At 43.6% G+C, this 14,924-nt stretch overlaps 1 protein-coding gene across 2 annotated transcripts in view; it reads right to left on the reverse strand.

Moving 5' to 3' along the window:
* Nucleotides 1-1,930: 1,930 nt before the first annotated feature.
* zzz3 (zinc finger, ZZ-type containing 3) overlaps nucleotides 1,931-14,924 on the reverse strand; it is a 117,501-nt gene continuing 104,507 nt past the window's right edge. For both annotated transcript variants that reach the window (XM_072574756.1, XM_072574757.1), the window contains 3 exons: nucleotides 8,276-8,410; nucleotides 5,763-5,863; nucleotides 1,931-3,478 (listed from right to left, as the gene is read on the reverse strand). In XM_072574756.1, coding sequence (XP_072430857.1) covers nucleotides 3,334-3,478; nucleotides 5,763-5,863; nucleotides 8,276-8,410 — 381 coding nt within the window. In that variant the 3' untranslated portion in view covers nucleotides 1,931-3,333. The remainder of the gene's footprint in view (nucleotides 3,479-5,762; nucleotides 5,864-8,275; nucleotides 8,411-14,924) is intronic.

The raw sequence follows: 14,924 nt of genomic DNA on the forward strand, positions 1-14,924 counted from the left end.
ATTAGGGCCAATCAAGGATAGTAGTGGGAAGTTGCGTGTGGAGTCCAAGGAGAAAGGGGAGGTGCCATATGAATTTTTTCGTCAGTATTCACAATGGAAAAACATAATGTTGTCGAGAAGACGCTGAGCCTTTGATTTTTATGTTGTCATTGTCTACAGGAATAGTGCCAAAAGACTGGAGGATAGCAAATGTTGTTACCTCGTTCAAGAAGGGTAGTAGCAACAACCCTAGTAATTATTGACCAGTGAGCCTTACTTTGGTTGTGGGAAAAAGTTATAAGAGGTAGGATTTATAATAATCTGGAGAGGAATAAGTTGATTAGGGTTAGTCAACACAATTTTGTAAAGGGTAGGTCATCCCTCACAAACCTTAAGAGTTCTTGGAGATGGTGACCAAACAGATGTAGGAGGGCAAAGTGGTTGATGTGGTGTATATGGATTTCAGTAAGGCATTTGATAAGGTTCCCCATTGTAGGCTATTTCATAAAATACAGAGGCATGGGATTGAGGGTGATATAGCGGTTTGGATCAGAAATTGGCTAGCTGAAAGATGACAGACGGTGGTGGTTGATGGGAAATGTTCATCCTGGATTTCAGTTACTCGTGGGGTACCGCAAGGATCTGTTTCGGGTCCACTGTTGTTTGTCATTTCTATGAATGACCTGGATGAGGGTGTAGAAGGATAGGTAGTCAATTTGCAGATGACATTAAGTTATTGCAGGTAACAGAAGGACATAAATAAGCTGCAGAGCTGGGCTGAGAGATGGCAAATGGAGTTTAATGCAAAACAGTGTGAGGTGATTCACTTTAGAAGGAACAACACGAATAAAGAGCACTGGGCTAAAGGTAAGATTCTTGGTACTGTAGATGAGCAGAGAGATCTCAGTGTTCATGTACCAAGATCCCTGAAAGTTGCCACCCACGCTGACAGGGTTGTTAAGAAGGCATTTGTTGTGTTAGCTTTTATTGGTAGAGGGATTGCGTTTCGGAGCCATGAGGTCATGCTGCAGTTGTACAAAACTCAGTGCGGCAGCACATGGAGTCTTGTGTACAGTTCTGGTCACCACGTTATAGGAAGGGTATGGAAGCTTCGGGAAAGGTGCAGAGGAGATTTACTAGGATGTTGCCTGGTATGGAGGGAAGGTCAGATGAGGAAAAGCTGAGGGACTTGAGGTTGTTTTTGTTAAGACAGAAGGTGGTTGAGAAGTGACTTAACTGAGACATACAAGATAATCAGAGGGTTAAATAGGATGGACAGCAAGAGCCTTTTTCCTCTGATGATGATGGCTAGCACGAGGGGACATAGCTTTAAATTGAGGGGTGATAGATATAGGACAGTTATCAGAGGTAGTTTCTTTACTCAAAGTAATAGGGGCAGGAATGCACTGCCTGCAACAGTAGTAGACTCGTCATCTTTAAGGGCATTTAAATGGTCATTGGATAAACAAATGGACGAGAATGGAATAGTGTAGGGCAGATAGGCTTCAGATTGGTTCCACAGGTCGATCAACTTCGAGGGCCGAAGGGCATGTACTGCACTGCAATGTTCTATTTTCTAGTGCAAATTCCATGAACAAATGAAACAACACTGGAGTGGGATCTGAATTGTCAGCCTTCAGACTCGGGCTACAGTGCTGCTTGCTGGCTCAAGTGGCTGCTCCAGTTACATTCAGAGCCACAGTATTCAAATTTCAAAGTATTGCTTCGTACGGGAGTGCGCTGGAGTGTGACAGGCCACTCGTATAAAAGCATTTTCTCCTCACGGTTAAAGCAAATTGAAGCTAATTTTTCCATTCAATTCAGAGCATGAAAACCATGAGTGAATTTTATTGCAGTGGACACCCAGCCAATATAAATCTGCTTCACAATAGGTTATCTAATTAGGTGTTAAGTCCGTGAGCTGAAGAGAGGGACTGTAATACAAAAGGAGACTAGTTTCACATGTTTTTTTTTATTTCTCACAGCTCTCCTGACAGTTGTACAGATCTGTATAAGAACATATTGTATACACACAGATATGAGGCCAGAAACTGAAACCGTACAAAAATGTTCTAATCAATGCACAACTACTAGTATAAAAGTTTGCAGCTGAACCCAGTGCTCACCGCTGACTAGTATCAATCAATCATTTAAATACATCGTAAAAATACAATCTTTCAGCAATTGGAGCTTTTGTGCAGACTACAAAAAAGGGAATTTATTATAATACTTGATTATCTTTAACAGGCAGTTTTATTAATGAGTTGTGGGGACAATTCCCATTTTAAAGGGGTAGTGAGAGGGAGGGGTCTATTTGATTCTGAAGTTGGTGGAGGTGTGTTTATATAAAGTGATGTACACTGTTGCTACCACTGTACTTTTTTCACCATATTTTAGTACACATTACATAGTCGTTTTATATCACATTACATCTAAAAACACTTTCACTGACGACTCACTTGTATTCAAACTTCTTCCGTGCAGTTTTGTTTTGTTGGGCAGGAGAGAAGGCGGAGGCTGGTTGGAAGAGACGTGACATTGGGTGTGAAGGGACAACACATCCACATTTCTTCATTATTGCCCTGGCATTCTTTGCCTCACGTAGTGCTTCGCGGTTGCTCGGGGGAAGGGCTGAGAAGGCATGAGGCCTTTCGGGAGTAAGCAGCTGATTGTGTTAGGCAAGTTCAATGCTCAGGATCTTAACCTGCATCGCTACAGTCAATTTTACTAGTTTGTTAAATTCAACTTTCTCTTGTGTAAAACCTAGAACTTTCATTCCAACAACAAAAGGTAGCTCCCTTTCGTGGCACTAGGACTACACACTACACAACATAATAGGAAACTTTAACGTATCGTGGTTCCATAAATACTCGCCTACACAGACATTTATCTACATCATATTATGGTTAAGAGTACAGTCTTTGTCATAGAAACTGATCTTGCCTTTGGAATTAAATAATTGGGCCTGCGCAGTTTGCAACTGCTTTGCCTTCCCTTCCTCCTCCATTTCCATCAACAGATGTGAACAGAACTTTGAGCAAGAGAGAGCATGAGACAGACAGAGGAGAGTGCGTGGAAGGCAACTCAAGGAAACCCACTGTACGTTAGGAATGTTCACCTGCTGTTGAATGACTTGTAAAGGGCCACGGGCAGCTCAGGGTCATAGTCAATGAGGGGACCCACTGAAGCTCACCTGCGGACACTGACTTTATTTTTTTGGAACAGCAGCAGGACGCTTTCGATCTGTGCAAGGAATCAACGAATGAAGCCTGACTTTGCAATGCACTGAAGAACAGAGAGTCAACTCCCTCCGGGAGTCTGTTTCTTTCTTCCTCCCCAACTTTGCCCTTTGTGTCATCTGTTTGCTGGGAAGTAGTTTGGATCAAGGTAGTTGTAACTGGTGTCCTGAGACATGCAGTAATCTCTGTCCAGAAATGTCTCAGCCTTATAGACAGGGTCCAGTTGGTGGTCAGCTTTGTGAGTCTCCGTTTCATACAGGCTAAAGAAATAGAGGAACAAACAAAATAAAGACAATGAAACAACTTGGTGAGATTTGAAATTGCCTTTTAGACACGTTAACCCCAACTGCTTGTAAAGTACATACGATAACTACAAAGGTGAGGACATGCTTCAGGGGAGGTGCCCAGAATCGAACACACTACTCCAGCATGTAGCCTAACGAGAGCTTTTCACAATCCCTGGAGATAAATATTTACATCTGCTCGCTAGTTTTCATTCATTTCTGCACACAGCTTTCGAAATCTCACTGCTATTCCACAGTTCCTTCCTCTGTAACACATGGTACTCTAGCCTATCAAAAGATCACACTCAATTTTGGAAGTGCTAACTGACCACAAGCATCAGTATCCTTTTGAGCAATGACGATTTAAAATGTCCAATTCCCTTTTGTGGAAGTAGTTCCAAGTGATCCTTCCTCTGCATCAATCCTATTGAATCTTTAACATTTTAAACAGCTTGATCACATTGCCTTCAATCTTCTTATTCAAGTGAATAGGATTTGAATTTATGGAACCAATCCTTGGCCTAATCTCTCAAAAGGGCCCAAATGGAATCTGGGATTGGAGACAACGATAGCTGCCAGTGACTGACCATGTCTTTCGTTCAGTCTAATGTGGCTTCAGAGACTAGCAGTTGCTTCCCTGACTACTCAGTGCCCCCTGTGAAGAGTTAGTGTGATTCAAGAGATCAACCCCTCTTCTGGAAGTTACCGGCAAAACGTTGCACCCATCTTTAGAAGACAGGATGTAAAATTATTGATCCATTATGCTATACTTGTGAATCCTGGAATCGTTTTGTCCAAATTCACTCAACATTACCACTAGAATTGCAAGCTTTGAAGGTGTATCTTGGAGTGTTCACTGAAGTATGCAATGCAAATAACTGAAAGCCATTTCAAACAGGTAACTCAATAAGTATAGATAACAGAAAATAAGTATGTAAATGCTGGGAACAAGAGAAAAATAAGTGGTAAAAGCAGGAGGCAGCTCTGCCTGGAGAGGAGACAGATTGATATTTCACAGACATTTTATCAAAAATCTCTTACAAAAGATCATCTACCCAAAACCTGTTATTAAGTTCACAGACATTCATGGAAAAGGGCAAAGTAATCGCAGAAAGTGACATTCAAAATTCTAGCAACACTTCAACCAGGTAGTAAAGAAATACATTTGGTAGCTCAGTCCTCATCCTCTTTGTCAGATAGTGGATCTCTACGCACATTACTCTCTCACAGTGTAATGCCCAACAGTCCGCTCAACATTCAATGAGTCCACCTTTATCAAACTCCTGGGGGCTACAATGGACTAGGAACTGAATCGGATGTGCCACATAAATACAGCGATTGAAAGAGCTGCTCAGAAGCTGAAATTTCCTAAGCAAATCCCCCAAACCTGTCTACCATAGAGTCCTACAATCTCTACAGTGTGGAAACAGGCCCTTTCTACCCAACCAGTCCACACCGACCCGCCGAAGACTAACCCACCCAGACCCATTCCCTTATCCTATTACTCTACATTTACCCCGACTATTGCACCTAACCTATGCATCTCTGAGCACTATGGGCAACTAACCTGCACACCTTTGGATTCTGGGAGGAAATTGGAGCACCCGAAGAAACCAACAAAGACACAGGGACATTGAACAAACTCCACACAGACAGTCGCCCAAGACTGGAATTGAACCCAGGTCCCTGGTGCTGTGAGGCAGCAGTGCTAACCACTGAGCTACTGTGCCACCCTAGAGGTCTTCAACACAAGCAATTTTGATCCAATTTTCCAGCACTTGGCCCATAGCCTTTAATAAGTATGGACTGTAAGAGAGATTCACCACAATCCTGGATGAGTGCAGCTCCAAATAAAAACTCAGCAATGTCAACACCACCTCAGACAAAACAGCCCCCTTGACTGGCACTCCATCCACCACCTTGAACATTCATGTCCTGCACCACATATACCACCTTCAAAATGCACTGCAACCAAAGCTCCTTTAACAGCACCTTGCTGATCCATCACCATGATCATCCACTCCTAGCCATACACAATCTTGACTTGAGAGACATACCACTGTTTCTTCACTGTCACTTGGTCAAATTCCTGCAGCACCCTTCCAAACAGCACCGTCGGTGGACCTAGGCTTCATCACCACCCTCCCAAGGCCAAATAGGACTCAGCTTGTTGTCTTATCCATAAATTTTTTTTACAACAAATTATGTAACTAGGAGCATTCACATAGAACACCAATGTCTTGCAATCACAGTAACTTACCAGTCTGAACAACTGTCGCAGAAATCAACCGAACTCTCTGGTGGGCAGTCCTGACAATGCCAACGTAATCCAAGAATTGGTTCTGTGCCACAGTTGTCACACTATCAATTAAAAAGACGGGAGTAGAGGTCAATAGAACTGCCTTCTTTCTCAATTATTTTAACAAACAACTTAAATGTTTGCTTCTGACCTGTATCTGAAATTCACCAACACTTTCCACTCTGCAAAAATATTTTAAACTAAATTAAATCAGCTAAGGTAATACTATTGCATAGTATTGAATTTACATAGAAAAAGTCATTCTGACAAGACCAGAAAGCATCATGTGATCAATCTGTTGCTGCTAGAGTTAAGACGATAAGATGTTAGAGCAGAAAATAGACCATTCGTTCCATTGAGTCTGCCCTGTCGTTCAATGAGATCATGGCCGATAACCCTCAACCCCACTTTCCTGACTTTTCTCTACATTCGCCGACTCCCTTACTGATTAAAAATGTGTGTGTTGTAAATTCTTGTACATTCACTTACAATATATAATAGTGAATTGGATGAGGTAAGTAACGTAGTAAGTAAGTGGCCTGTGGCCACTGATCCCCATGGCACTCCATTAGTTACAGGTTACCATCTTGAAAATGCTATCCTTATTCAAATCTTCTAATAATTACCAATCTTCTATCCTTGCCAATATATTACCCAGAAAACCCTGGGTTTTTATATTTTTAAGTAGCCTTATCAAACATCTTCTGGAAATCCAAATACATTACAACTCCACGGTCCCCTTCATCTGACCTGCTTGTTACCTCCTCAAAGAATTTGAATAAATTTGTCAGGAATGATGACTCTGCTTGATTAAGTATTTCAAAATGCACCAATATTACATCCTTTCATAGACTCTCCAATATTTTCCCAATCTCAGGTGTTAAGCTAACTGGCATATGGTTACTTTTTTTTGTCTCCTTCCCTTTTTTAATAACAGTGTTATTTTCAATGTTTTCCTAATCATCTAGGATTTTTTTTTCTCCCAGAGTCTAACGACACTTGGAAAATTATCACCAATGCCTCCACTATCTCTTTATATCTATTTGCTTTAATATCCCAGGATGCAACCCATCACACCTTTTAGCCCCATGAGTTCCTATTAATTTTTTTCTGCTAATAGTTATAGAAAATAGAAGCAGGAGGAGGCCATTCAACCTATCAAGCCTGCTGCACCATTTGATATGACCATGGCTGGACCCTGCTCCTGCTTTCTGCCTGTACCCTTTATTCTCATTCGCCCTTTACTTCCTTCCCACTTTTTGCTTCTGTGCTTGGCATTTTCAGAATCCTATTAATCTATTGTGAAGACTTATGTGAAATACTCAGCTCCTCTACAATTTCCTGGCTCCCCAGCCTCACTTTCTAAGGAACCTCTGATCACATTGGCCCTTTCCCCCCCTCCTTTCTCATATACTTAAAGAAACAGTTATACCACAGAGTTTTATAATACTTGCTGGCTTACTCTCAAGTTTAAAAGGGACCACTTCTTCACGCAGAGGGTGGTGCATGTATGGGACGTGCTGCCAGAGGAAGTAATGGAGGTGGATATAATTATGGCATTTGAAAGGCATCTGGATGTGAAAGGGATATGGGCCAAATTCTGGCATATGGGATTAGATTACGATATCTGTTTAGCACGGACAAATGGATCAACAGGTCTGTTTCTGTGTTGTATATTGCGATGACTCCAAGTTATTTGCTACTTTTTTGTAGTCATCTTTTGTTGGCTCTTGAAACTTTTACTATGCCTCTGGTTGTCAACTAATCTTTTGCCACACTGTACCTTTCCTTTCAATTTAATTATACAAGAGTCCTAATGTTCACTGAACAACACAATACAGCAAACAGTTCCACTACTATTTGACTTACACGTACAGCTGCTATAACGCGCTTCTCTTCAATGCGAATTGGGTATAATGAGATTGAAGAATTTAAACATAGAAAATAGAAAAGTACAGCACACAACAGGCCCTTTGGCCCACGATTTTGTGCCGAGGTTTAATCCGAATGTAAAATAAGCACCCTTCAACTCACTGCTCTCCATGTGCATGTCCAGCAGTTGCTTAAATGTCCCCAATGACTCTGCTTCCACCACCACAGCTGGCAACACATCCCATGCATTCACAACTCTCTGCGTAAAGAACCTACCTCTGACGACTCCTTTATACCTTCCTCCTAATATCTTCAAACTATGACTCCACGTACCAGTCAATCCTGCCCTGGGGAAAAGTCTCTGACTATTGACTCTGTCTATTCCTCTCATTATCTTGTATACTGATATCTATAGAATGTGAACTTTCCTGACATATACTGAAACGTACATGATCCTAGTCCCATTGGTTTAAATGGCGATGCTACTACACCATTTTCTTATAATGTGGGAATGGAACAATCGCGTAATCTCAGAATAGACTGAAGGCTGAAAGGGCTTCAAATCCAGACGTGATCCCAACATCCCTGGGATTGTTACCCACCTTGAACCCGATGTGCTGTACAAAACTGCTCTCTGCCTGCATCATCTCCAGTTTCTGCTTTTTCAGTTTCTTCAAGCTCATCATTTCTTTGTATTCGGCCGTGTGGCGAAACGAAGGTGGAATGCTTTCATCATCCTGCAAAAGAGAAAGCAGTTTGCACTTGACGTTAGAAAAGATTTACCAGGATTTCTAATAACTACTTCCTTACAAGGGGCCAGCATGGGCAGAAGGGCTTGTGCCGAATTCTTGAGGTTTGTCTACAGGGATCACTAAATTGCTTAAACAAGCTATATATGACCTGAGAATAATAGATACTGATACGTACAATTGGGAATGCACCACACTGCTTACGTTAGTACTAAAACACACTTTGAATTCAATACATGCTTGAGGACAGATTTAAGCAAGAATACCTATTCTCTCCATATAGAAATCTCAAAGATTTCATGCAATGGAACACTCATCTAAATAGGTGCATCTTCAGTTAAATTGAGAGTGGGAAATGTAAAGTTATTTTCAGCAAGCAAAAAGAATAGGACTTGTCCCCCACTCCCACCGAACACCGTTCTACGCCCTCAAACTGAAAGGTGCGGGAATGGGTCTGCTGTGATGCTTCAGCAGTTCAACAGCCTAGCAATAAACACTGGTTGAGTCAGGCTGAAAGAATGGCCATTTCCTGGACATAACTGACAGTTGCTGAAACAAATGGAACCATGTTTCATATTACAGAGAAGACAATCGAAATAATTCGGACAACGATTGGGGGGTGGAGGTGTTAGAGTCTGATCATTTGAAGCTCAACAGGATCTAAAGTGACAGGGGGCTGGAACATATGGAACTGATCACTCACTTCCATTCTTTCAAGGATATAACTCGCTGCATCTGGATATTACAGTGCTTGAGCACAACCGCTTTGCAATAAAAAAAACTAATAATATTTACCATTTGAAAACATGTTATAAAAGACTAAAGGAAAACTGAAGGTCACAGTAGCTTATTTTCAATCCTGATGCGCAGCAGGTAATATACTCTCAATTGCCAAACAAACTGGACCAAAGCAAATGATATCAAACAGTTACCTACTTAGTTCTGACAACTGACTCTCAGGAAATTCAATGAAACAGAAGCAGCTCTGAAATCAAAGTGATCACAGTACGTAACTGCTGTGGATGATGTTCTGGAACATTCTTCATAGAAACAGAAACAAAATATTCACAAACTGAGGTGCAGTTGCAGTTAGATAAGTGAAGCCTCCCACCCTCACTTTATTAGTTTTAGACAGAAAGAACTTGGCAGAAAAATAGCCAGGGCTCTATAAATAGAAGCAGAGTAAAAACAAAGGAGGAATGATAAACTGGTCAGTGGGATTACAATCACACAGAGAGAGAGAGAGCGCGGGGGAGGGGGGGACAGAGAGAGAGAGAGCGAGAGAGGGAGGGGGAGACAGAGAGAGAGAGCGAGAGAGGGAGGGGGAGACAGAGAGGGAGCGAGGGGGAGGGGGAGACAGAGAGAGAGCGCGGGGGAGGGGGAGACAGAGAGAGAGCGCGGGGGAGGGGGGGACAGAGAGAGAGCGCGGGGGAGGGGGGGACAGAGAGAGAGCGCGGGGGAGGGAGGGACAGAGAGAGAGCGCGGGGGAGGGGGGGACAGAGAGAGAGCGCGGGGGAGGGGGAGACAGAGAGAGAGCGTGGGGGAGGGGGGGGGACAGAGAGAGAGCGCGGGGGCGGGGGGGGGACAGAGAGAGAGAGCGCGGGGGCGGGGGGGGGGACAGAGCGCAGGGGCGGGGGGGGGGACAGAGCGCAGGGGCGGTGGGGGGACAGAGCGCAGGGGCGGTGGGGGGACAGAGCGCAGGGGCGGTGGGGGGACAGAGCGCAGGGGCGGTGGGGGGACAGAGCGCAGGGGCGGTGGGGGGACAGAGCGCAGGGGCGGTGGGGGGACAGAGCGCAGGGGCGGTGGGGGGACAGAGCGCAGGGGCGGTGGGGGGACAGAGCGCAGGGGCGGTGGGGGGACAGAGCGCAGGGGCGGTGGGGGGACAGAGCGCAGGGGCGGTGGGGGGACAGAGCGCAGGGGCGGTGGGGGGACAGAGCGCAGGGGCGGTGGGGGGACAGAGCGCAGGGGCGGTGGGGGGACAGAGCGCAGGGGCGGTGGGGGGACAGAGCGCAGGGGCGGTGGGGGGACAGAGCGCAGGGGCGGTGGGGGGACAGAGCGCAGGGGCGGTGGGGGGACAGAGCGCAGGGGCGGTGGGGGGACAGAGCGCAGGGGCGGTGGGGGGACAGAGCGCAGGGGCGGTGGGGGGACAGACAGAGAGAGAGAGAGAGAGAGAGAGAGAAAGAAAGAGAGAGAGAGAGAGAGAAAGAGAGAGAGAGAGCAGGCGAGAGAGAGGGGCGAGAGAGAGAGGGGGGTGAGAGAGAGAGAGAGAGGGGGGGGGCGAGCGAGAGAGAGGGGGTGAGAGAGAGAGAGACACACAGACAAAGAGAGACAGACGGGGGTGGGGAGAGTCAGAGAGGGACAGAGAGAAAAGGAACAGAGAGAGAGAGACAGGGACAGAGAGAGAGGGACAGAGAGAGAGATGGACCGGGGGGGGGAGAAGAGAGGGACAGAGAGAGGGCGGGGGGGGAGAGACAGAGAGGGAGAGAGAGAGAAAGAGAGAGAGAGAGAGAGAGAGAGAGAGAGAGAGAGAGATGTGCATCCCAAATTATAGAAAAGACATTAAAGCAATGGAAACCAGACAGTGTTGATATACTAAGGGTGGTGACCAAGTTGGGAAAAGGTGGTGAAGGGCAGACGTTTATAGGGTTAATTCTAGAGAAACAAAGAAGCTAAACAGAGTATTTACAGCTTTTCAAAACATAAACTGCAAGGTTATGAAGAAGTGAATCATATAAGAGTAATTCATTCATTTGGGGAATCAGCAAACAACAAGTTGAAATGACCATCAAAAGGGTGAGAAAAATGGTTCGGAATCTTTGATGCCTAAAATACTTTATCAAAGAGGACACGTGAGAAGTTCAAGTCGCCTTTGTCCTATCAGACCATAGTCTCGCTCTCTTGTTAGACCCAAGCACTGCAACTGAACCCAGTGTTGCCATCACACTGCACTGTAAATCAAATGAGCTTACTTAAGAACATATACATTATATGCATATTACACACATGTCTATATAACTAATACACACACAACATATGAATGATCATGCAGTATGCATCCATTCAACACATTATGCCTGTGCTGGCTTCATGAAAGAGCAATACAATTACACAAGGAAAAATAATATATATCTAAAGCTAAAAATCTTTCATTGCTCAAAGGGCAGGTCAGCACGGTGGCTCAGTGGTTAGCACTGCTGCCTCTCAGCGCCAGGGACCAGAGTTCAATTCCAGTCTCAGGCAACTGTCTGTGTGGAGTTTGTACATTCACCCAGTGTCTGTGTGAGTTTGCTCCAGTGCTCCAGTTTCCTCCCATGATCCAAAAATGTGCAGTTTAGGTGAATTGCCACGCTAAATTGCCCAGAGTGTCCAGGGATGTGTAGGTTAGGTGCATTAGTTAGGGGTCAAGTGTAGAGGGTTAGAGTAGGGGAATGGGTCTGGGTAGGTTACTGTTCGGAGGGACAGTGTGGACTTGTTGGGCCAAATGGCCTGTTTCCACACTGTAGGGATTCTAGGATTAAACTTTTCTCATGCATTCCTTGTTCGAAACACAAATCTCAGGGGAGCAGGATGACATAAAAAGGTTATAGGCTGAAAGGTATTCAGCCTATATAATATGGGGAATAGCAAATAGAGCAGCTTTATTTTCAAAATAAGGGTGAGAAATCAGAAGATGTTGACATTCAAAAGAATGAGAGGGCCCAATGCATTCATCACAGTTAACTTGCAGGTATAGCAAGCAATTATATTAAGGTAATTATATTAACCTTTCTTGCATATGAAGAATAAGGCAGATTTGTTGTAATTACTATCTTGGGAGTTGATACAAAAATCTTTGGTTGCATTCAGGGATGAGGGGGCCGTCTTATGAGGAGTGGTCAAGCTGAATGGGCCTATAATCTCTGGTATTTAGGGAACAGCAGCCAATTTCATTGCAATGTCTGAAATCCATCAAGGTCCTGATGGAGGACCTTGCTGAGACACTGTTTCCCTTTTCCCCATTGAGGCTCGGTCTAGTAGTCTAAGCTCAAAATGAGGGTCACCCAGCATGGACTGAAGAGGAGCTCAAGAAGGTTGTCAATCATTGAAATTCTCTGTCCCAGTGAGCTGAGGTACTTCAGTCAAGACAGAATTAATACGGCACCAAGGGAATCAAAACAGCAGGGAAATGGAGTTGATATAAACGTTCAGTGATGATCTTAGTAAAGGGCACAACTGTGACTATAAAGCCAACTCTTGCTTTTATTTCTGTCCTTATACAGATTATACACACACTTCTTCCTCCCCTCACCTTCACGGTATTGAAATTGAGATTCATTCTACCTCACTGCCATCAGTTGCAACAATAGGCCAGTTAGCTTCAAGTAATTGGAAAAATGTTTAGAGTCTATTACAAAGAATGCAACAGAAGAGGATTTCAAAATCCATAATCTGATCAAGCAGAGTCAGCATGAGCTCACAATGACTGATAAATGTATTAGAATTCTTTGAGGAGGTAACATTCAGAAGGGATAAAGGAGAAGCAGGGAGGCAAGATGTTTGCAGTTTCGGAAGGTGCTTGATAAGGGGTCACGCTCATTTAAGATAGAGATGAGGAGGAATTTCTTCTCTCAGGATCGGGAAAATGAGGAATCCTTTACCACAGAGGGCTGCTGAAGCTCGTTAAGTACACTCAAGGCTGAGACAAACAAACTTTTAACAGTAAGGGAATCAAGGTTTATGGGCAAAGGCAGGAAAGGGGAGTTGATCTGATCAGCCATGATCTCATCAAATGTTAGGTACTTAATAAGACAACAGTCCATGCTATTGTAGGTAGTACAGTAGTATGGATAGAGGATTGGCTAACTAACAGAAGATAGACAGTTGGGAAAAAGGGAGCACTTTCAGGATGGCATCCTGTAACGAGCGAGGTGTGACAGGGATCAAAACTGGGACACAATCATTTACAATACGCATCCAAGTTATTAACGTATAAAGTGAATGCACTGCAGCCAAGAGAGCAGATGATCAAAAAAAAACAGATGGAGAAAGGGAGTGGTGGATAGGATACAAGTAGCCTGGAGAGGGACATAGACAGATTAGGTGTCTGGGCAGAAACTTGGCAGATGGAATGCGACGTGGGAAAACATGAGTTCATGCACTTTGACAGGAAGAATAAATGAACTAAACGCTATTTAAATGGATAAAGGCTGTAAGGAAGCTACAGAACAGAGGGATATGGGAGTCCTATTGCATAATTCACAAGCAAGCAAGCATCTAGGTTCAGCAGGTAAAAGGGAAGGCAAATGGAATATTGACCTTTCTTTCAAACAGAATGGATTTATAAAGATAGAGAGATTTTGCTAAAAATATACAAGGTATTAGGTCAGACCATACCTAGATTACGGTGAATAATTTTGGCTGTTTTGCCTTAGTTAAAGGACCCTTATAAAAGGTTGATTCCAGGTATGAAGGGACTGTCTAACGAGTACAGTTTGAGAAGGCTGGGCCTGTACTCATTGGAGTTTAGAAGAATGAAATGTATGAGATTTTTAGGAGACTGACAGGATGGATGTGAAGAGGTTGTTTCCCCTTCTGAGAGATTAGACGATTTGAGGTCCTAATCTTAGGGTAAGGGGTCACGCTCATTTAAGACAGAGATGAGGAGGAATTTCTTCTCTCAGGATCGGGAAAATGAGGAATCCTTTACCACAGAGGGCTGCTGAAGCTCGTTAAGTACACTCAAGGCTGAGACAAACAAACTTTTAACAGTAAGGGAATCAAGGTTTATGGGCAAAGGCAGGAAAGGGGAGTTGATCTGATCAGCCATGATCTCATCAAATGGCAGTGTGCACTTGATGGGCTGAATGGCCTACTGTTTCTATGTCTTATATTTCATGAGACCTCAAAACTGTGTGATAATGAGCAAATAATACATTTAATTAAATTTATGACAGGAGGAAGTGCCAGCCTTTAACAGGAGCTTCAAAACCCAGGACTCTTTCCATTTAAAAGAATAAGGGTAGCAGATCCAAGACAACATTACCAAGGTTCTCCTCCAAGCCACATCCTGACTTGGAACAATGTCACAGGGTTAAAATCGTCAAACTTCCTAACAGCACTGTGGTGAATCCTCTCAGATAAATTACAGTTCAAGTAAGTGCCCCTACCATCTCAAAAATAATGAATGCTTATCTAGCCAGCAATACCCATATCCTGCAAATGAATAAATTTTTAAAAAAATAGCTTTATATTTCTCACAGAACAACCGTTCATGAGACATTTAAAACTAATTCATAATGGAGTATCAGAAACACCTTGAAAGGTCAAATTGATCAGGAAATTGCCTTTATGTTAATTTTATCCCATTGACAGTTTAAATATAGATAATTATGTAGATTTGAAAAGTAACATAACCAAAGGACACAATATCTGATGCAGCTTGAGTAAATTGAGATGAATCATTGATGAACAAAGCCTAAGGAATAGAAACTTCCGTTAGTAAAGGCAACAGGTTTTAGAGTCT

Source organism: Chiloscyllium punctatum, chromosome 7, assembly GCF_047496795.1.
Source record: "Chiloscyllium punctatum isolate Juve2018m chromosome 7, sChiPun1.3, whole genome shotgun sequence".
In the NCBI taxonomy this organism is placed as follows: domain Eukaryota; kingdom Metazoa; phylum Chordata; class Chondrichthyes; order Orectolobiformes; family Hemiscylliidae; genus Chiloscyllium; species Chiloscyllium punctatum.